The sequence below is a fragment of the Aquarana catesbeiana genome, linkage group LG09 (assembly GCF_042186555.1).
Source record: "Aquarana catesbeiana isolate 2022-GZ linkage group LG09, ASM4218655v1, whole genome shotgun sequence".
Lineage (NCBI taxonomy): Eukaryota > Metazoa > Chordata > Amphibia > Anura > Ranidae > Aquarana > Aquarana catesbeiana.
The window spans coordinates 2,788,399-2,811,765 of NC_133332.1; the positions used below are offsets into that span (position 1 = coordinate 2,788,399).

The 23,367-nt window shown below is 53.5% G+C and overlaps 1 protein-coding gene across 2 annotated transcripts; it reads left to right on the forward strand.

Annotated features, from left to right (window-relative positions):
• Window positions 1-785: 785 nt before the first annotated feature.
• FBXO46 (F-box protein 46) lies at window positions 786-4,767 on the forward strand. Of its 2 annotated transcripts, none has more exons than XM_073598082.1 (2): window positions 786-985; window positions 3,330-4,764. In XM_073598082.1, the coding sequence occupies exon 2, from the start codon at window positions 3,367-3,369 to the stop codon at window positions 4,720-4,722; it is 1,356 nt and encodes a 451-aa protein (XP_073454183.1). In that variant the 5' UTR covers window positions 786-985; window positions 3,330-3,366; the 3' UTR covers window positions 4,723-4,764. The 2 variants fall into 2 exon arrangements, with proteins under 2 accessions (XP_073454183.1, XP_073454184.1); XM_073598083.1 differs by having other exon boundaries at window positions 790-919; window positions 3,330-4,767.
• Window positions 4,768-23,367: the final 18,600 nt, after the last annotated feature.

Below are 23,367 nucleotides of genomic sequence, written 5' to 3' on the forward strand. Positions count from 1 at the left end.
TCCGGTACGGGACGCGATGGTTCTGTACGGGACGCGATGGTTCTGTACGGGACGCGATGGTTTTGTACGGGACGCGATGGTTCTGTACGGGACGCGATGGTTCTGTACGGGACGCGATGGTTCTGTACGGGACGCGATGGATCTGTACGGGACGCGATGGTTCTGTACGGGACGCGATGGCTCTGTACGGGACGCGATGGTTCTGTACGGGACGCGATGGTTCTGTACGGGACGCGATGGTTCTGTACGGGACGCGATGGTTCTGTACGGGACGCGATGGTTCTGTACGGGACGCGATGGTTCTGTACGGGACGCGATGGTTTTGTACGGGACGCGATGGTTCTGTACGGGACGCGATGGTTCTGTACGGGACGCGATGGTTCTGTACGGGACGCGATGGTTCTGTACGGGACGCGATGGTTCTGTACGGGACGCGATGGTTCTGTACGGGACGCGATGGTTCTGTACGGGACGCGATGGTTCTGTACGGGACGCGATGGTTCTGTATGGCACTTTTATGGCCTCTCTGCACTCACTTCTGTTCATCTTCTACAGAACTGTCTGTGTTGTCAAATTGACCAATCAGCATCTCCCCAGATCACCCCAATATAATGGAGAGAATCTGATTGGCTGCTGTGTCCCTCTCATGGGTCACGTGGTGTGTCTCGCTGTCTCTGGTTAGGGATCGTCTCTGCGCTTCTCTCGGATTCCGCTCTTGTCAGACGCTCCCTGCCCGGCCCGGGACTTTCCATATAAGGACATGGCCGCAATCTCGCCTCCTGATTGGCTGGCGGCCCCTCCCGTTGCTGTCCGTCACCAGAGCTCAGCGTGGGAGCCGGAGAGGACTGTCCCTTTAAGAGGTCAGGTGACTCCCCTCCCCCAGTGACAGGTCCTGGCCTGAGAGCGGAACCCGGCGCCGGTGAGGAGAACCAGGGGCCCCTGGGGGCCCTACAGGATTACATAGGAGGAGAAGGGTCCTACAAGGGTAAATATAAGGCGTTATGGGGTGTATATAGGAGGAGAGGGGCCCTATGGGGTGTATATAAGGGGAGAGGGGCCCTATGGGGTGTGTATAGGGGGAGAGGGGCCCTATGGGGTCTGTATAGGGGGAGAGGGGGCCCTATGGGGTGTATATAGGGGAGAGGGGGCCCTATGGGGTGTGTATAGGGGGAGAGGGGCCCTATGGGGTGTATATAGGGGGAGAGGGGCCCTATGGGGTGTATATAGGGGAGAGGGGCCCTATGGGGTGTGTGTATAGGGGAGAGGGGGCCCTATGGGGTGTATATTAGGGGAAGAGGGGCCCTATGGGGTGTGTATAGGGGGAGAGGGGCCCTATGGGGTGTGTATAGGGCCCCTATGGGGTGTGTATAGGGGGAGAGGGGCCCCTATGGGGTGTGTATAGGGGGAGAGGGGCCCCTATGGGGTGTGTATAGGGGAGAGGGGCCCTATGGGGTGTATATAAGGGGAGAGGGGCCCTATGGGGTGTGTGTATAGGGGAAGAGGGGCCCTATGGGGTGTGTGTATAGGGGGAGAGGGGCCCTATGGGGTGTGTATAGGGGCCCTATGGGGTGTGTATAGGGGGAGAGGGGCCCCTATGGGGTGTGTATAGGGGGAGAGGGGCCCTATGGGGTGTGTGTATAGGGGGAGAGGGGCCCTATGGGAGGTATATAGGGCCCTATGGGGAGTATATAGGGGGAGAGGGGCCCTATGGGAGGTATATAGGGCCCTATGGGGTGTATATAGGAGGAGAGGGGCCCTGTGGGGTGTATATAGGGGAGGGGGGCCAGATGGGGGTGTGTATAGGGGAGGGGGGCCAGATGGGGGTGTGTATAGGGGGAGAGGGTGCCAGATGGGGGTGTGTATAGGGGGAGAGGGGGCCCTATGGGGTGTGTATAGGGGGAGAGGGGGCCCTATGGGGTGTATATAGGGGGAGAGGGGCCCTATGGGAGGTGCATATAGGAGGTGAAGGGCCCTATGGGGGGTGTATATAGGAGGAGAGGGGCCCTATGAGGTGTATATAGGAGGAGAGGGGCCATATGGGATGTATATAGGGGTCCTATCGGGTGTATATAGGGGAGAGGGGCACTATTGGAGGTATATAGGGGGAGAGGGGCCCTATGGGGTGTATATAGGGGCCCTATGGGGTGTATATAGGGGGAGAGGGGCCCTATGGGGTGTGTATAGGGGCCCTATGGGGTGTGTATATAAGGGGAGAGGGGCCCTATGGGGTGTGTATATAAGGGGAGAGGGGCCCTATGGGGTGTGTATATAAGGGGAGAGGGGCCCTATGGGGTGTGTATATAAGGGGAGAGGGGCCCTATGGGGTGTGTATATAGGGAGGACAGGGGCCCTATGGGGTGTGTATATAAGAGGACAGGGGCCCTATGGGGTGTGTATATGGGAGGAGAGGGGCCCTATGGGGTGTATATAGGGGGAGGGGGGCCTGATGGGGGTGTATATAGGGGGAGATGGGCTCTATGGGGAGTATATAGGGGGAGAGGGGCCCTATGGAGGGTATATAAGTGGGAAGGGGCACTGCGGGGGGGGTTATATTGGGGGCCCTTTGGAAGGAGACAAGCTCAATGACTTGTATAGATGTTGGAGCGGCCCTATATACTCCTCATAGGGCCCATCTCCTTCCACGGGGTCCCTTACCCTCTATATATCCCTCATTGGACCCTGGGGGCCCTATAGGAGGTATGCATAGGGGTCTGAGGGTCCCTATGGAAGGGGAGGGGTCCTTTGAGGGGTATATAGGGTGAAGGAGGGGCACTGAGTGATATAAAATGGAGTTATGGGCCTATGGAGAAAAAGGGTCCTATGGGGACTATATGAGAGTGAGGGGCCCTATAGGGGGTATAAGGGAGAGAGGGCCCCTTTGAAGGATGTAGGGGACAAATACTGTATGGGGGATATGAAGGGACTGTGTGTGTATATAGAGGGGTCTATGAGGGGGGAGGGGTATATAAGATCAGTTAGGGATGATCTGGTGGCAGTTTGGAGGATCCTTTTACCACGTGTGGTGATGTCAGTATGTTGATATGGGGGGGGGTGGTATCTGGGTTGGGGACGTTAAGTGGCCCCTGTGTTGGTATTGTACGGTGGTGGGGGGTTGGGGGATTATCTGTAGGTTGTCATTCTGTATTGTACATCTGATCTGTTATATGATCCTCCGACCCGTTACTGTCTCCATCTGTTGCCGCCATTGTTCTACACCTGACCCCTCCCCCCATCACGTCTATCCAACATATTATGTACAGTCACCTTCCCCTCCCCCGTACATCGCCGTCATTCTACTCCTCATAACCCGTCTCCTGTTCTCTCCGCAGATCTCTGGATGTTCAGACCTGAGGACACTGACTAGGCATGGATCCTCGGGTTCCCTCCCCCGTCCACCTCTGGAGCCCGCGGCCCTTTGGCACATTTTCTGCAAACTGCCCCTCCAGCCCAAAGGGGGCGTCCAGCGATGACGGCATGTCGGCGAATTCAGCCGAGGAAAGACTGGGGCCCCACGACACCCCGGAGTGTGCGCGGAGTGGAGACGACCGCGTCTTGCTGGACACCTGGTACGTCATCAAACCCGGGAACACCAAGGAGAAGGTGGCCTTCTTTGTGGCCTACCAGTGTGCCGGCAGTGGCACCGCGCAGCGTCCCGGGGGCCCAAAGGTGAAGGGAAGGTGGACCGCCGGCGGCAGCTCCAGGGCGAAGAGGCGACGGCACGCTCTGGACCCGGAAGCTCCACCCTCTGTGGCGGAAATGGTGGCACGGGCGGAAAGCCGTGACATGGAAGCTTCTCCCCCAAGACCTCCGCTGGTCCTGGTGACCTCCTCAGAAGACGGTGAAGAGAGCCGTTGTCGCAGCGTGGCGGAAGCCGTGGCGCAGTACGAAGCGGAGCACGCGGAGCGCGAGGTGCGCATCGCCTTTCGGGTGGCGGAGAGGCCCGGAGATCCCATCACATGTGACTTGTATCAGTTGCTGAGCCCGGAGCCGCACCGCGTCTGCGTCCTGCTGGAGAAGATGGAGTCCCAGCAAGGGGAGGAGGAGGAGGAAGCCCAGGGGGCCGTCTCCGATTCCGGCTTCCACGTGGACTTGGTGCTCACCGGCGCGGTGGACCGCTGCGTGTTTTATGGAGGAGAAGCCGGGGAGACGGAACCACTTCCAGGAGAACTCTTCTTCCCCCACCTGTCTTCTGTTCCACCGCCGCCTCCCCCTCCCCCGCCACCGGCTCCTCCCCTCTGCCGCCTCTACCGCCACGTCTCCCATGACTTTCTGGAGATCCGTTTCCAGGTCCAGCGCCTTCTCCAGCCGCGGCTTTACCTCCCGTCCTTGCCTGACCACGTTCTCCTGGCCATCTTCACCTACTTGACCACGCAGTCCTTGGCCGCCATGAAATGTACGTGCCGGCGCTTCCGGGCGCTAATAGAGGACTATGGGGTGCGGCCGTGCGACTCGCGCTGGAGTCAGGATCCCCTCTACCGCGACGATCCCTGCAAACAGTGCAAACGGATTTACAAGCGTGGAGACGTGTCCATGTGCCGGTGGCACCCCAAGCCTTACCACCACGACCTGCCCTACGGGCGCTCCTACTGGATGTGCTGCCGCCGGGCAGACAGAGCCGCGTCCGGATGTCAGCTGGGACTGCACGATAATAACTGGGTGCTGCCGGGGGAGGGGACACGGGGGAAGGGCCGAGGGCATGGGGAGGGCGATGAAGGGAGGTGAATAGGAAGGCTTTGCTGTGTATGAATGTCTAAATAAAAGGTATTATTTATAAAGTGCCCCGGTGTCACCGTGTCACATTGGCTGCTCTGCGGGGGAGGGGCTGACATGATCGGTAGGCGGTCACTGCTCGGGTGGAACGGACTATTTGTTATGAATGGTGAAGGAACGGCCGCCTGGCCAAGTCCCAGAGCTGGAAGATGGTTGCGTTTATTTGTTGCTGGGCCCCCAGAACCCCCTTCTGCCACCAGTGTACTTGCCTGCCTTGAGTTTGGTAATCCCTCCCCACCCCAGGAGCACCTCTTTGGTGGGCTGTCCCTACATGTTGGAAAGAGGAGGAGCCTCAACACTGCAGGAGTGCACCCAGTAGATGGTGGTGTGCAGACAATTCCTTGGGGGAAACATTTCTGTCTGGTGTGCAGCAGAGATGGGGGGGACCCTTGGGGCATGCTACAGTGGAGATGGGGACCCTTGGAGGCGTGCAGCGGAGATGGGGACCTCTGGGGAGGGGATGGGGACCCTTGGAGGTGTGCAGCAGAGATGGTGGGGATGGGGACCTTTTTGGAGGCGTGCAGCAGGATATGGCCCCTTGGGGTGGGGATGGGGACCCTTGGAGGTGTACAGCAGAGATGGGAGCCCTAGAGGAGGGGTTGAGGACACTTGGAGGTGTGCAGCGGACTTGGGGAGGGGATGGGGACACTTGGAGACGTGCAGCGGAGATGGGGACCCCTGGGGAGGGGATGGGGACACTTGGAGATGTGCAGCGGAGATGGTGGGGATGGGGACCTTTTTGGAGGCGTGCAGCAGGATATGGCCCCTTGGAGGTGTACAGCAGAGATGGGAGCCCTAGAGGAGGGGATGGGGACATTTGGAGACGTGCAGCAGAGATGGGGACCTCTGGGGAGGGAATAGGGACACTTGGAGACGTGCAGCGGAGATGGGGACCTCTTGGGAGGGGATGGGGACCCTTGGAGGTGTGCAGAAGAGATGGTGGGGATGGGGACCTTTTTGGAGGCGTGCAGCAGGATATGGCCCCTTGGAGGTGTACAGCAGAGATGGGAGCCCTAGAGGAGGGAATGGGGACCCTTGGGGAGGGGATGGGGACACTTGGAGGCGTGCAGCGGACATGGGGACCCTTGGGGAGGGGATGGGGACACTTGGAGATGTGCAGAGGGGATGGGGACCCTTGGAGGTGGTCAGCGGAGGTGGGGATCCTTGGGGAGGGAATTGGGACCCACTGAGGTGGGAACCCTTGGAGAGGGGATGGGGACACTTGGAGGCATGCAGTGGAGGTGGGGACACTTGGAGGCATGCAGTGGAGGTGGGAACCCTTGGGGGCATGCAGGGTGATGGGGACCCTTGGAGGCCTGCAACGAAGGTAGGGATCTTTGGGGAGGGGCTGTTAAACCTTTGGAGGCACGCAGAGGGGATGTGGACCCTTGGGGAGGGCAGCGTGTAGCTGTGACCCTTGGGGGAGTGAAGTGGTGATGTGGGCCCTTGGGGGGCATCCAGTGTTGATTTGGGGGGCGGGGATAGGGATCATTGGGGGTGTGTACAACGGAGGTGGGGAAGTGATGGGGACCCTTTTTGGAGGTGTGCAGCGGAGGTGAGGACCCTTAGGCATGCAGCAGATTTGGGGGTGTGCAGCGGAGGTGGGGGCCCTTGGGGAGGGGATGGGGACCCCTGGAGGTGTGTAGTGGTGATATGGGGACCCTTGGGCACATGTAGCGGTTATATGGTGACCCTTGAGGGGGTGGCGATGGGGACCCTTGGAGGTGTGTAGCGCTGATATGGGGACCCTTGACGGGGGGGGGGGGGGGGGTTGGGGTGGAATGCTGGTTGGGTAATGATTCTTTCTTTGGATCTTTTATTGTTTTGGTCTGTGAGGCCAATATGATTACATTGATCGGCTTCCATCTGACTTTAATTAAGAGGCGGATCTGGCAGGATCACCAATGAGGAACGTGTCCCCGCCCCCCTCGTGATGGCGCACCTTCTGCTGCAGGGAATACTGTAGTGCTCAGATAATAGAAGTAATGGTGGCGTTCAGCTCAGAACTCTCTTTACAGCTAGCCAAGCCTACCAGAGCTGGGGGAGGGGCTAAATGCTGGGAGAGCCTAGGAGGAGTGGCTCTTGGGTGACCTTTTTTGTATTGTGGGTCACAGCTGAACTTTGTCGTCCCCCCCCCCCCAGTAATAGTATTCAGTGAAATTTACACACCGCTGTCTTCTACACCCGCGTCCATTTTTATTACAGTAGGGATGGCAACAGCGGCACATTTCTCATTGGCTGATCCTGCTAGATCCTTCTACTGGCCGATGAGTACAATGTGTTGACATACCCAGGGGGGCGGGTCCATGACACCCTGGGCTGGCAGGAAGCGGGTAGGATGACCCGGGTGTCATTCAGAAAGAGAGTAGGGAGGAGCCTGCTGAGGATGGCGCTTAAGGGGAGGATTGCCCCCAAAACACCCCTTATTAGGTTTTTTTGTTCTGCATTAACGCAATCAGAAAAACTTCATGTGAACAAATCCCTCACCACCCCCCGACCAGATGCTTTGCACCCAAGAGTTCTCAGAGAACTTGGCCAGGTTATAGCCAGGCCGTTATTCCTAATCTTTAAGGACCGCTTACTGGCTGGAATGGTATCGGCTGATTGGTAAAAAGAAAACATGGTCCCAATATTCAAGAATGGGCTGAGATCTATACCTGGGAACTACAGGGCTGTCAGTCTAACATCGATAGTATGTAAACTATTGGAGGGAATGATAAGGGATCCAGGAATGGTCCTGACGAAAACAGTATTATCATAAGTAGTAATCGGCATTTGTTTTATTAAGGATTGTTCTTGCCAGACCATTCTGATCACATTCTACGAGGAGGTAAGCTGTCATCCAGAGAAAGGCCTGGGGGCTAATGTACAGATTGGGGGTCTGCTGGCATTGACCACAGTGTGTGTACCTGGATAGAGAACTGGCCAGAGGGTGCTGATAAATGGTGTACCTTCCGAGTGGTCTGGAGTTGTGAGCGGTGTGTCCAGGGCTCTGTCCTGGGAACAATTCTGTATAACTTGTTCATAAATGATATAGAGGATGGGATGCGGTGCCTGGAAAAAGTTTTCATAAATGTTTTTTTTTGGGGGGGGGGGGGGATTTTATGTGATAGACCAACACAAAGTGTCACATAATTGTGAAGTGGAAGGAAAATGATAAATTATACAAATAAATATGTGAAAAGTGTGGGGGGGGGGGGGGGGGGGCATTTGTATTCACCCCCCTTTATTCTGATACCCCTAACTAAAATCTAGTGGAACCAGGGGCAGACTGACAACTCATGGGGCCCCCGGGCAATAGAAGATCATGGGTCCCCCTGTGTCCCCGCCCACACGCAAGCCACACCTACACAAAGCCCCACCTATATAGATCATGGGGCACACAGTAAGGCACATCACATGGCACACAGCAGAGCATGGTGCACAGCAGGGCATCGGGCACACAGGAGGGCACTAAGCACATAATGGGGCACACAGGAGGGCACTGAGCACATAATGGGGCACACAGCAGGGCACTGAGCACATCACAGGGCACACAGCAGGGTTTATTATGCTGTACACAGCAGGGCACATTATTGTGCAGGGCACATCAGGGGGTACTCAGTGGGGCACATCAGGAAGTACACAGCAGGGCATGCCGCACGTCACGGGGCATGTGGCACATCATTGGGAACAGGGCACATTAGGCGGTACACAGCAGGGCGCATCACAGGGCATGGGGCACACAGTACGGCACATCAAATGTCCCTCTCTAGATGTTGAAAGCTGGTGGAGACATCCCCAAAAAGACTTGCAGCTGTAATTGTAGAGAAAGGGGGTTCTACAAAGTATTGACTCCGGGGGGCGCCATACAAATGCGCCCCCCCCCCCCACACACACACACACACACTTTTCACATATTTGTATTATTTCCTTTCCACTGCACAATTATGTGCCACTTTGACTCCATTTCACACTGGGGCCGTGGCTGCATTCGCGGTAAAGTGCCGCTCGTTTTAGCGGCGCTTTACCGATGTTTAAGCAGTGCTTTTTGGCCGTTGCGGGGTGCTTTTTTACACCAAAGAAAGGGTTAAAAACTCCCATGTTGCAGTGCTTCGGAAGTGCTGCCTATTCGTTGCAATGGGCAGGGGCGTTTTGCTCCCAACCCGCCCTAAAGATCCTGCTTGCAGGACTTTTCCGAACGTCCCGCAAGCGCACCGCCTGGGTGTGGAAGCACCCATTGCAGAGAATGGGAGGCAGTTTTTAGGTGCTATTTCTAGCGCTAAAACACCTGAAAACTGCCTCCAGTGTGAAAAGGGGTCTTTGTGTTGGTCTATCACATAAAATCCCAATAAAATACATTTTATGTTTTTGGTTGTAAGATGACAACATGTGGGAAACCGGGAGTAACTTAATACCTGGGAGTGCCTTAGTACCTGGTAGTGTAGGATACCAATAGTAAGTCTTTCTTATGATCCCCACTAGAATAGAGGGTAAAATGTCCAACAGGATTGGTGATGCACATCCTGCACCATGTATGCGTTCCCTGATGAGCCAATTGAGGGCGAATACTGCTATGCGAGATGTGAGCGAGTTGTCCCTCTGGAAGCCCAGATCCTGGTTCTGGAGAATCGGAAGGCAACACTGAGAAGCATCGGCAACCTGGAAAGGACTTTGGTTTGGGGGCCAGTGAAGAGGAGGTTGGAGACATGGAGGCACAGGAGCCAGAGGTAGGTAGCTGGGTGACAACTAGAAGGAGGGGTAGGGGGAAGAGCACTAGGGAGGCCAGTCTTGAGCTGGTACACCCCAACAAATATGCCAGGTTGCATGATGCCGGAGCAGACAACCTCCCTTAGCTGCCAGGGGAGTGACGGCTCAAGTAAGAAGGGGGGCAGAGAAACAGGAAAGGCCAGACAAGTGCTGATGGTGGAGGACTCAATTATTATTAGGACAGAGGGCAACCTGCCAGAAAGACCATGGTCGCTGAACGGTATGTTGTCTACCAGGTGCTCGGGTTCGGCATGTCGCGGATCTGGTGGACGGATTTCTGTAAGGGGCTGGGGAGGACCCAGTGGTCATGGTACACGTTGGCACCAATGACAAAGTGAGAGGAAGGTGGAGAGTTCTAAAAAAAAATGGTTTCAGGGACTTAGGGAATAGATTGAGGAGACGGACCTCCAAGGTGGTTTTCTCTGGATTACTATATGTACCTCGAGCCACACTGGAGAGGCAGCAGGAGCTTGGGGGAACTGAACAAGTTGGCTGAGGAACTGGTGCAGGAAAGAGGGGTTCGGGTTCCTGGAGAACTGGGCTGACTTCTCGGTTGGTTAGTTGGTTGGAGCTGCTATTACATGAGGAGGACTTAGACTTTGTGTGAATAACTGAAACTTGGTTTGACAGCTCACACGACTGGCTGGCAAATATACAGGGATATTCCTTGTATCGAAAGGACAGGGAAGATAGAAGAGGGGGGTGGGGTGTGTCTATATGTAAAAAATGATGCAAGGGTGGTAGAGAGGAGCGACATTGTGAATGGGATAAGGGGGGAGGTGGAATCAGTATGGGTGGAACTTCAAAGAGCAGAAGTAAGTGGGAAATTAATAGTGGGGGTATGTTCTAGGCCACCCAACCTGAAGGAGGAGGAGCTGGAGGAGGAGCTAGAAACAGCAGCGAGGCAGGGAAATATCATAATGTGGGACTTCAATTATCCCAATATTGACTGGGCAGAGGGAACAGCCCACTCGTTAAAGGCCCGTCATTTCAGGAATGTCTTACAGGACAACTTCATGTCCCAATTGGTGGATTGCCCCAACTAGAAAGAATGCCCTGCTAGATTTATTAATTACTAGGGATGAGCCGAACACCCCCCGGTTCGGTTCGCACCAGAACCTGCGAACGGACCGAAAGTTCGCACGAACGTTAGAACCCCATTGACGTCTATGGGACTCGAACGTTCGAAATCAAAAGTGCTCACTTTAAAGGCTAATTTGCATGGTATTGTCCTAAAAAGGGTTTGGGGACCCGGGTCCTACCCCAGGGGACATGTATCAATGCAAAAAAACTTTTAAAAACGGCTGTTTTTTCGGGAGCAGTGATTTTAAAGATGCTTAAAGTAAAAAAAAAAAAAAAAAAAAAAAAAAAAAAAGTGAAATATTCCTTTAAATATCGTACCTGGGGGGTGTCTATAGTATGCCTGTAAAGTGACGCGTGTTTCCCGTGTTTAGAACAGTCCCTGCACCAAATGTCATTTTTAAAGGAAAAAATCTCATTTAAAACTGCTTGCGGGTTTAATGTAATGTCGGGTCATGGCAATATGGATGAAAATCAGTGAGACAAACTGCATGGGTACCCCCCAGTCCATTACCAGGCCCTTTGGGTCTTGTATGGATATTAAGGGGAACCCCGCACCCAAATTAAAATAAGGAAAGGTGTGGGGCCACCAGGCCCTATATACTCTGAACAGCAGTATACAGGTGGTGCAAACAAGACAGGGACTGTAGGTTTGTTGTTAAGTAGAATCTGTTTGTCATTTTGAACGGGTACATTTTTAACGTGTTTAGCTCCAGCCAAAAAATCTATTTTAAGCTTTTTGGAAAACATAGGGAAGGGTTATCACCCCTGTGACATTTGTTTTGCTGTCTTTCCTCCTCTTTAGAAGATTTCACCTCACTTTTTGTCCCAATGACAAATGTTTTTTGAGAATTTGGGGTTTTTTGTGGAACAAGGATTGGAAAGCATCAGTGGAAAGGAGAAATGTTTTTCCCATATTAACTCTTACAGGAGAGAATTTTCCCTTCCTAGGGGTAGATTTCATCTCACTTCCTGTTGTCTCCTTCCGTTTGCAAGTAGGAGTCGTTTGTAAGTTAGATGTTTGAAAGTAGGGTCCTGCCCTATATACTCAGCAGAAATTTGGGCCTTAGGTGTTGGTGTTGCCACAACACTGTAAGCCCTCACAGGGCCCTGCTGTGAAATATTAGATCAAGAATTGTAATTACATGCCCTTGTTGAACAGGGGCAGAAAAACTGGGCCTTTGGTGGTGGTGGTGCTGGTGCCACAACACTAAGTCCTCACTCGCTCTTGGTGGGTGCAGAAATGGGCCCTGCTGTGAAATATTAGATCAAGAATTGTAATTACATGCCCCCCGTTGAACAGGGGCAGAAAAATTGGGCCTTAGGCACTGGTGCTGGTGCCACAACACTGCAACCCCTCACAGACACTCTAGTTGGAACGCAGGAACGAGCCCTGCTGCAAAGTATTGCATCAAAAATTGTAATTACACGCCCCTGTGAAACGGGGGCAGAAAAATTGTGCCTTAGGCACTGGTGGTGGCGCCCAGAACCAAAAATGTTCTTACAAGCTATCAGCGTGATGATTGAGGAGGAAGAGGATAATTACTCAGGGATAGTCACTCAGCATCAGCATAGGCAGTCTTTGAAGGGATCTGAGATTTCAAAAAAAATTATTCGGTTACATCAGCATCAGGTGCTTGGTAGCTGGTGGTGATCCAAGACTCATTCATTTTTATGAAGGTCAGTCGATCGACCGAGTCAGTGGACAGACGCACCCTGTGATCGGTTACCACGCCTCCAGCAGCACTGAATGTGCGTTCCGAAAGAACGCTGGATGCAGGACAGGCCAGTAGCTCAATTGCATACTGTGCAAGCTCTGGCCAGTGATCCATCCTCAAGACCCAGTAACCCAGAGGATTTTCGGTGGGAAAGGTGTCCAAGTCTGATCTTGCCCCTAGGTATTCCTGCACCATGTAAAACAGACGCTGGCGATGGTTGCTGGAACCGATCATACCTTGGGGCTGCGGACCAAAAAATTGTCTGAACGCATCGGTCAGACGGCCACCTTCTCCACCGCTCCTTCTTTGACTGACCGAAGCCTCAGCAACACGTTGTCCAGAAACAGGAGTTTGTAACCTCCCAGTCTCTGGGAACGCGTTGCACAGACCTTTCTGCAAGGCCTCCTGAAGATGTGTCATCCTCTGCTCCTTCTGCGATGGCAAGATAAGGTCCGCAACCTTACCCTTGTAACGTGGATCAAGGAGGGTTGCCAGCCAGTATTGGTCCTTCTCCTTGATACCACAAATACGAGGATCCTTACGCAGGCTTTGCAGGATCAGGGAGGCCATGCAGCGTAGGTTTGCTGAGGCATTCGGTCCGGAGTCCTCTGGGTCACTAAGGACGACATGGTCCGCAGCCACCTCCTCCCAGCCACGTACAAGTCCATGTGTTTCTTGGGACTGATCCCTTAAAGACTGCTGCTGATGCTGAGTGCCAGGCTCCACCTCCATACTGACACAATCTTCCTCCTCCTCCTCCTCCTCGTCCTCTTCCTGTGTGATCGGCGGGCACGCAGGAACACTGTCTGGATAAAGGGGGGCCTTGAGAGCTAAGGAAGTCCTCCTCTTCCTGCCTCTGTTCTGCCTCAAGTGCCCTGTCCATTATTCCACGCAGCGTGTGCTCCAACAGGTGGACAAGGGGGACAGTGTCACTGATGCATGCACTGTCACTGCTCACCATCCTCGTGGCCTCCTCAAATGGTGACAGGACAGTGCATGCATCCCTGATCATGGCCCACTGGCGTGGGGGAAAAAAAAACCAAGCTCCCCTGACCCTGTCCTGGTGCCATAGTCGCACAGGTACTCATTGATGGCCCTCTGCTGCGTGTGCAGCCGCTGCAGCATGGCCAACGTTGAGTTCCACCTGGTGGGCATGTCACAGATTAGGCGGTTCTTGGGCAGGTTAAACTCCTTTTGGAGGTCCGTCAGCCGAGCACTGGCATTATATGACCGGCAGAAATGCACACAGACTTTCCTGGCCTGCCTCAGGACATCCTGTAAGCCCGGGTACCTGCCCAAGAACCGCTGCACCACCAAGTTAAGGACGTGAGCCAAACAGGGCACATGGGTCATTTGTCCCTGTCGGAGGGCAGAGAGGAGGTTGGTGCCATTGTCGCAAACCACCATTCCTGCCTTAAGTTGGCGTGGCGTCAACCACCTCTGAACCTGCCCCTGCAGAGCTGACAGAACCTCTGCCCCAGTGTGGCTCCTGTCCCCTAAGCACACCAGCTCAAGCACCGCATGGCATCTTTTGGCCTGCGTACTTGCGTAGCCCCTTGAACGCCTACGGAGCACCGCTGGTTCCGAGGACAAAGCACAGGAAGAGGCCATGGAGGAAGAAGAAGAGGAGGGGGTGGAGGAGAGAGGTGTGTCACAATCATTAGCATTTTGGAGGCGTGGTGGTGGAACAACCTCCAACACTACTGCACCTTGTCCTGCATCCTTCCCAGCTGCCAGCAGAGTCACCCAATGCGCCGTGAAACTTAGGTAACGTCCCTGTCCATGCCTGCTGGACCATGAGTCAGCGGTAATATGCACCTTACCGCTGACCGCCCTGTCCAGCGAGGCATGGACATTGCCTTCCACATGCCGGTAGAGAGCCGGAATCGCCTTCCGTGAGAAAAAGTGGCGTTTGGGTACCTGCCACTGAGGAACCGCACATTCCACAAACTCACGGAAATGGGCAGAGTCTACCAACTGAAAAGGCAGCAGTTGAAGTGCTAGCAATTTTGCCAAGCTAGCATTCAACCGCTGGGCATGTGGATGGCTGGGAGCAAACTTCTTTCAGCGGTGCAGCAGCTGGGGCAGGGAAATTTGCCTGGTACAATCTGACGTCGGTGTACCAAAAGCAGATTGCCCACAAGTACTTGGCTGTGACACACCTAATTCTACACCTTCATTCCTCTCAGTGCAGGTCTCAGAGAGGACTGAAGGTATAGTGGGGTTGGAAATCTCAGCTGATGAGGAGCAAGGAGAGGTCCTCTTTGTTCTTTGGTGTGGGTCTTTTAGATACGCTTGCCAACGAACTGCATGGCAGGTCAACATATGTCTGGTCAAGCATGTGGTACCCAAGCGGGAGATGTTTTGGCCACGCGAGATACGCTTGAGACATATGTTGCAAATAGCAGCGGTGCGATCTGATGCACTCGTCTCAAAAAAAGGCCCACACCAAAGAACTTTTTGAATAACGCGCAGAGACTGCAGCGCCCTGCACATGTGGAGCTTTGGGGTGTGATGCAGTCAATGTGCTGCCCTTATGATGTGCCACCTCCTCCTCCTCCTCCTCTCTCCTATCAGGCACCCACGTTGAGTCAGTGACCTCATCATCCCCTCCCTCCTCATCACTGGAGCAAACCTGGCAGTATGCTGCAGCAGCGGGAGCATGACTGCCAGATTGCTGTCCTTCTTGGGCACCCCCTCTGTCCGTGCTCATGTTACTGCCTTCATTGAGCTCAGTATCATCATCAGAGCCTTCCAAACGCTGGGCATCCTCCTGGAGCATGTACCCAACACTGTGGTCAAACAGTTCGAGGGACTCCTCATGGTGGGGCTAGGGAAGGAGTCACTGATGACATTGAGCCGAGGGAAGAGGCTGCTGCTTTGCCAGACAAAGTACCCTGGGCATGGGTGAGGGAGGATGAGGACGGCTTGGTCATCCACTCGACCAAGTCTTCCGCATGTTGCGGCTCAACATGGCCAGCTGCCAAAAAAAAGGCCAAGCGTGTCCCACGGCCACGTGCTGATGAGGATGCACCGTCTCCACGACCAGCACTAGACACAGAGCCTGCTTGCCCTCTCTTATTGGCTTGTGACTGTCTACCTCTCCTTGTTGGCCTTCCAGACATACTAATGGCCTGTAGCTGCACTAAGCTGGGATATATATATATATATATATATATATATATATATATATATATATATATTATATATATATGTATGTACTGATACTGCAGCTAGCAAAATCAACTGCCTGCCTGTAGTATGAGAACACCACCAACCTTCTACAGGTAGCTTTAGCTGAACACTGTGAACAGGACGCACCCCACTAACTGTAAATAGTCTAGCTGCCTGACTGTGGCACTAATAGGATCAAAAAAACACCAGTAATTTTCTTCAGGTAGCTGTATATACTGTAACAAGACAAGCCTGCCTGTCAGTAAGAAGATAACAGGAACGGATCTAGCTGAACACTGTGAGCAGGACGCACTACACTAACTTGTAGGTTTAGCTAAACACTGTGAGGTGGACGCACCCCACTAACTTGTAGTTTTAGCTGAACACTGTGAGCAGGACGCACCCCACTAACTTGTAGGTTTAGCTGAACACTGTGAGCAGGACGCACCCCACTAACTTGTAGGTTTAGCTGAACACTGTGAGGTGGACGCACCCCACTAACTTGTAGGTTTAGCTGAACACTGTGAGGAGGACGCACTGCACTAACTGTAAATAGTCTAGCTGCCTGACTGTGGTACTAATAGGATCAAAAGAACACCAGTAATTTTCTTCAGGTAGCTGCATATACTGTAACAAGACAAGCCTGCCTGTCAGTAAGAAGATAACAGGAACGGATCTAGCTGAACACTGTGAGCAGGACGCACTGCACTAACTGTAAATAGTCTAGCTGCCTGACTGTGGTACTAATAGGATCAAAAGAACACCAGCAATTTTCTTCAGGTAGCTGTAAATACTGTAACAAGACAAGCCTGCCTGTCAGTAGGAAGATAACAGGAACGGATCTAGCTAAACTGAATACAGTGTATATATATATATATGCAACACCTGGGATGCATATATATATATATATATATATATACACAATACACTTTAAGTGCAGCTAACTGACTGACTGTTCTGCCTAATCTAGCTAACTCAAATGAAATGACACTGTCTCTCTCTCTCTCTCTATTTCTCAGCACACCGGAACACACTGCACAGGGCCGCCGTGCAGGCGGCCTTATATAGTGTGGGGCGTGTACTAAATCCCCTGAGCCATAATTGGCCAAAGCCTCCTTGGCTTTGGCCAATTACGGCTCTCTATTCAGGCGGCGCTGTGATTGGCCAAGCATGCGGGACACGAATTTGGCGCGAACGGCCCATATCGTTCGCAATTCGGCGAACGGGCGAACAGACGATGTTCGAGTCGAACATGGGTTCGACTCGAACACGAAGCTCATCCCTATTAATTACGAACGATCCTAGTTTGATCTCAGATGTGGAAATTTGGGACAAATTGGGATCTAGCGATCATAGGATGATCACTTTTAACTTAAAACATAGAAAAAGGAGGCATGAAGGACGCACAAGAACACTAAACTTCAAACGAGACAGTTTTTCGGAACTGCGGTCATCACTACATGACATCAATTGGGACCAAATCCTGGAAACATTGAACATGGAGGAATAATGGGAATGCTTTAGGAGTGTAATAAAGTGATTGTAAAGGTAAATAAAAAAAAAAAAAATAACAAACATGTCATACTTGCCTCCACTGTGCAGCTTGTTTTGCACAGAGTGGCCCCAAACCTGCTCTAGTGGGGTCCCCTGGCGGCTCTTCACCACATCTGATAACCCCCTCGGAGAAGATCTTCCGAGAGGGGGTTACCTTGTGGGTGCGCTCCTGAGTCCAGCATTCGGCGTCCATAGAGGCCGAATGCAGGACTCGGCCCTGCCCCCCGGCGCTCGCGTCATTGGATTTGATTGACAGCAGCGGGAGCCAATGGCTGCGCTGATATCAAGAGCCGAGAATATCGAGCAGAGAGACAGCGCTCTCCCCGCCGGGTCAAGTTCGAGGGTTCAGCTAAGCAAAAGGGGGGGGCTGGTCATTGACATGTTTTTTTTCACCTTAATGCACAGGATGCATTAAGGTGAAAAAACACGAAGATTTACAGCCCTTTTAAACAAAGGCATCACACAGTGCATTCCAATGGGCAATAAATATAGAAGAGCGAAGGTGAAACCTGGGTTGGCTAAACCGTATTGTAAAAAGCGAACAAAATGGCCTTTAAACAATATAAAGGGGGTGGGTCACCGTCAGCATTCCAACACTACAAGGAATGCAATAAGTGTAAGAACGCAATCAGGGCGGCCAAAAAAAGACTACGAGAGACATATAGCTGAGGAGAGTTAAAAAAAAAATTCAAAGAAATGTTTTGGATAAATTAACGGTAAAAAGGCAAAATCGGGGCATATTGCCCACATAAAAGACGAGGTTGGGAGGATGGTTACGGACGACACAGAAAAGGCAACTGTACTAAATGGCTTCTTCTCAGTGTTTATGTAGGAAAATGTGGGGTATATCGACTGCAACAGTACTGTTTGTGACACATCACAGGATGTACCCTCGTGGCTAACAGAGGCTGGAGTGAAGGAAAGACCAGATAAACTTAATACAAATAAATCACCAGGACCAGATGGCTTACACCTGAGAGTCCTCAGAGAACTCAGTCAGGTTATAGCCAGACCATTGCTCCTAATCTTTGTGGACAGCACACTGACAGGATTGATACCAGCTGCTTGGAGAAAAGCCAATGTGGTACCAATATTCAAAAAAGGGCAGAGACAAATCCCTGGAAACTACAGGCCAGTCAGCCTAACATCAATAGTAGGTAAATTACTATTGGAGGGGATGATAAGGGACTATATCCAAAAATGTACTGAGGAAAAAAAATATAAGTAGTTATCAGCATGGGTTTACGAATGGTCTGGCAGGAATGACCTATCTGCTAAGATTCTACGAAGAAGTGAGCTGCCTTCTAGACAGGGGAAGGCTTGTGGATTTAGTCTACCTGGATTTTGCAAAGGCATTCGATACAGTCCCCCATAAATGCTTAATCTACAAGCTGAGGTCTGCAGGCGTGGACCATAAGGTTTGTTCTTGGGTAAAAAACTGGTTACATGGGCGTGTCCACGGGGTGGTGATAAATAACGTGTACTCAGACTGGTCCGGAGTGGTAAGTTGGGTACCCGGTTCTGTCTTGGGACCGATTCTATTAAATTTATTCATAAATGATATAGAGGAAGGGATAAATAGCTCAACCTCAGTTTTTGTGGAGGACACAAAATTAAGTGGGGGGAATAACTTCACATCAGGATATAGAAATCATACAGAAAGACATGAACAAAATAATGGAGTGGGCAACTACATGGCAAATGAGTTTTAATGTGGAGAAAAATAAAGTATTGCACTTGGGGGGCAAAAAAACATAAATGCAAACTACTCACTATGGGGAGAACCTCTGGGGAATCAAGGATGGAGAAGGATCTGGGGGTTCTAGTAGATGACAGATTCAGCAACAGCATGCAGTGTGAAGCTGTAGCTACCAAAGCCGGCAGAATATTAGCATGCTTAAAAAATGGGATATACTCCAGAGATAAAGCAAATAATCCTGACACTTTATGAATCTCTGGTCCGGCCACATCTGGAGTATTCCATCCAGTTCTGGTCACCGGTCCTCAGAAGGGATGTGCTGGAAATGGAGAGTCCAGAGAAGGGCAACAAAGCTAGTAAGCGGGCTGGAGGATCTCCGTTATGGGGGCATGGAGGAGCTCAGTTATGGGGGGTGGAGGACCTCAGTTATGTGGGATGGAGGAGCTCAGTTATGGGGGATGGAGGGGCTCAGTTATGGGGGGTGGAGGAGCTCAGTTATGGGGGATGGAGGAGCTCAGTTATGGGGGATGGAGGAGCTCAGTTATGGGGGATGGAGGAGCTCAGTTATGGGGGATGGAGGAGCTCAGTTATGGGGGGTGGAGGAGCTCAGTTATGGGGGATGGAGGACCTCAGTTATGGGGGATGGAGGAGCTCAGTTATGGGGGGTGGAGGAGCTCAGTTATGGGGGGTGGAGGAGCTCAGTTATGGGGGGTGGAGGAGCTCAGTTATGGGGGATGGAGGAGCTCAGTTATGGGGGGTGGAGGAGCTCAGTTATGGGGGATGGAGGAGCTCAGTTATGGGGGATGGAGGAGCTCAGTTATGGGGGATGGAGGAGCGGTGGAGAAGCTCAGTTATGGGGGAGGGAGGAGGTCAGTTATGGGGGAGGGAGGAGGTCAGTTATGGGGGAGGGAGGAGCTCAGTTATGGGGGGTGGAGGAGGTCAGTTATGGGGGGGTGGAGGAGGTCAGTTATGGGGGAGGGAGGAGGTCAGTTATGGGGGGTGGAGGAGCTCAGTTATGGGGGATGGAGGAGGTCAGTTATGGGGGAGGGAGGAGGTCAGTTATGGGGGGTGGAGGAGCTCAGTTATGGGGGATGGAGGAGGTCAGTTATGGGGGGGTGGAGGAGCTCAGTTATGGGGGGGTGGAGGAGCTCAGTTATGGGGGGGTGGAGGAGCTCAGTTATGGGGGGTGGAGGAGCTCAGTTATGGGGGGTGGAGGAGCTCAGTTATGGGGGAGGGAGGAGCTCAGTTATGGGGGAGGGAGGAGCTCAGTTATGGGGGGGTGGAGGAGCTCAGTTATGGGGGGGTGGAGGAGCTCAGTTATGGGGGGATGGAGGAGCTCAGTTATGGGGGGTGGAGGAGCTCAATTATGGGGGGGTGGAGGAGCTCAGTTATGGGGGACGGAGGAGCTCAGTTATGGGGGACGGAGGAGCTCAGTTATGGGGGATAGAAGAGCTCAGTTATGGGGATGGAGGAGCTCAGTTATGGGGGGTGGAGGAGCTCAGATATGGGGGATGGAGGAGCTCAGTTATGGGGGATGGAAGAGCTCATTTATTCGGGATGGAGGAGCTCAGTTATGGGGGGACGGAGGAGCTCAGTTATGGGGGATGGAGGAGCTCAGTTATGGGGGGATGGAGGAGCTCAGTTATGGGGGGACGGAGGAGCTCAGTTATGGGGGATGGAGGAGCTCAGTTATGGGGGGACGGAGGAGCTCAGTTATGGGGGATGGAGGAGGTCAGTTATGGGGGGATGGAGGAGATCAGTTATGGGGGGGTGGAGGAGCTCAGTTATGGGGGATGGAGGAGCTCAGTTATGGGGGGACGGAGGAGCTCAGTTATGGGGGATGGAGGAGCTCAGTTATGGGGGGATGGAGGAGATCAGTTATGGGGGAGATGGAGGAGCTCAGTTATGGGGGGTGGTGGAGCTCAGTTATGAGGGGATGGAGGAGCTCAGTTATGGGGGATGGAGGAGCTCAGTTATGGGGGGTGGAGGAGCTCAGTTATGGGGGGTGGAGGAGCTCAGTTATGGGGGATGGAGGAGCTCAGTTATGGGGGATGGAGGAGCTCAGTTATGGGGGATGGAGGAGCTCAGTTATGGGGGGTGGAGGAGCTCAGTTATGGGGGATGGAGGACCTCAGTTATGGGGGATGGAGGAGCTCAGTATTGGGGGAATAGAAGAGCTCAGTTATGGGGGATGGAGGAGGTCAGTTATGGGGGAGGGAGGAGCTCAGTTATGGGGGGTGGAGGAGCTCAGTTATGGGGGATGGAGGAGGTCAGTTATGGGGGAGGGAGGAGGTCAGTTATGGGGGGTGGAGGAGCTCAGTTATGGGGGATGGAGGAGGTCAGTTATGGGGGGGTGGAGGAGCTCAGTTATGGGGGGGTGGAGGAGCTCAGTTATGGGGGGGTGGAGGAGCTCAGTTATGGGGGATGGAGGAGCTCAGTTATGGGGGAGGGAGGAGCTCAGTTATGGGGGGGTGGAGGAGCTCGGTTATGGGGGGGTGGAGGAGCTCAGTTATGGGGGGTGGAGGAGCTCAGTTATGGGGGAGGGAGGAGCTCAATTATGGGGGGAGGGAGGAGCTCAATTATGGGGGGGTGGAGGAGCTCAGTTATGGGGGGTGGAGGAGCTCAGTTATGGGGGGTGGAGGAGCTCAGTTATGGGGGGTGGAGGAGCTCAGTTATGGGGGAGGGAGGAGCTCAGTTATGGGGGGGTGGAGGAGCTCAGTTATGGGGGGATGGAGGAGCTCAGTTATGGGGGGTGGAGGAGCTCAGTTATGGGGGAGGGAGGAGCTCAATTATGGGGGGGTGGAGGAGCTCAGTTATGGGGGACGGAGGAGCTCAGTTATGGGGGACGGAGGAGCTCAGTTATGGGGGATAGAAGAGCTCAGTTATGGGGGATGGAGGAGCTCAGTTATGGGGGGTGGAGGAGCTCAGATATGGGGGATGGAGGAGCTCAGTTATGGGGGATGGAAGAGCTCATTTATTCGGGATGGAGGAGCTCAGTTATGGGGGGACGGAGGAGCTCAGTTATGGGGGGACGGAGGAGCTCAGTTATGGGGGATGGAGGAGCTCAGTTATGGGGGGATGGAGGAGCTCAGTTATGGGGGGACGGAGGAGCTCAGTTATGGGGGATGGAGGAGCTCAGTTATGGGGGGACGGAGGAGCTCAGTTATGGGGGACGGAGGAGCTCAGTTATGGGGGGATGGAGGAGATCAGTTATGGGGGGGTGGAGGAGCTCAGTTATGGGGGATGGAGGAGCTCAGTTATGGGGGGACGGAGGAGCTCAGTTATGGGGGATGGAGGAGCTCAGTTATGGGGGGATGGAGGAGATCAGTTATGGGGGAGATGGAGGAGCTCAGTTATGGGGGGTGGTGGAGCTCAGTTATGAGGGGATGGAGGAGCTCAGTTATGGGGGATGGAGGAGCTCAGTTATGGGGGATGGAGGAGCTCAGTTATGGGGGGTGGAGGAGCTCAGATATGGGGGATGGAGGAGCTCAGTTATGGGGGATGGAAGAGCTCATTTATTCGGGATGGAGGAGCTCAGTTATGGGGGGATGGAGGAGCTCAGTTATGGGGGGATGGAGGAGCTCAGTTATGGGGGGACGGAGGAGCTCAGTTATGGGGGATGGAGGAGCTCAGTTATGGGGGGACGGAGGAGCTCAGTTATGGGGGATGGAGGAGGTCAGTTATGGGGGGATGGAGGAGATCAGTTATGGGGGGGTGGAGGAGCTCAGTTATGGGGGATGGAGGAGCTCAGTTATGGGGGGACGGAGGAGCTCAGTTATGGGGGATGGAGGAGCTCAGTTATGGGGGGATGGAGGAGATCAGTTATGGGGGAGATGGAGGAGCTCAGTTATGGGGGGTGGTGGAGCTCAGTTATGAGGGGATGGAGGAGCTCAGTTATGGGGGATGGAGGAGCTCAGTTATGGGGGATGGAGGAGCTCAGTTATGGGGGATGGAGGAGCTCAGTTATGGGGGGTGGAGGAGCTCAGTTATGGGGGATGGAGGAGCTCAGTTATGGGGGATGGAGGAGCTCAGTTATGGGGGATGGAGGAGCTCAGTTATGGGGGATGGAGGAGCTCAGTTATGGGGGGTGGAGGAGCTCAGTTATGGGGGGACGGAGGAGCTCAGTTATGGGGGGACGGAGGAGCTCAGTTATGGGGGACGGAGGAGCTCAGTTATGGGGGACGGAGGAGCTCAGTTATGGGGGATGGAGGAGCTCAGTTATGGGGGATGGAGGAGCTCAGTTATGGGGGATGGAGGAGCTCAGTTATGGGGGATGGAGGAGCTCAGTTATGGGGGATGGAGGAGCTCAGTTATGGGGGGTGGAGGAGCTCAGTTATGGGGGATGGAGGAGCTCAGTTATGGGGGATGGAGGAGCTCAGTTATGGGGGATGGAGGAGCTCAGTTATGGGGGATGGAGGAGCTCAGTTATGGGGGGACGGAGGAGCTCAGTTATGGGGGATGGAGGAGCTCAGTTATGGGGGATGGAGGAGATCAGTTATGGGGGGTGGAGGAGCTCAGTTATGGGGGGTGGAGGAGCTCAGTTATGGGGGATGGAGGAGCTCAGTTATGGGGGGATGGAGGAGATCAGTTATGGGGGAGATGGAGGAGCTCAGTTATGGGGGGT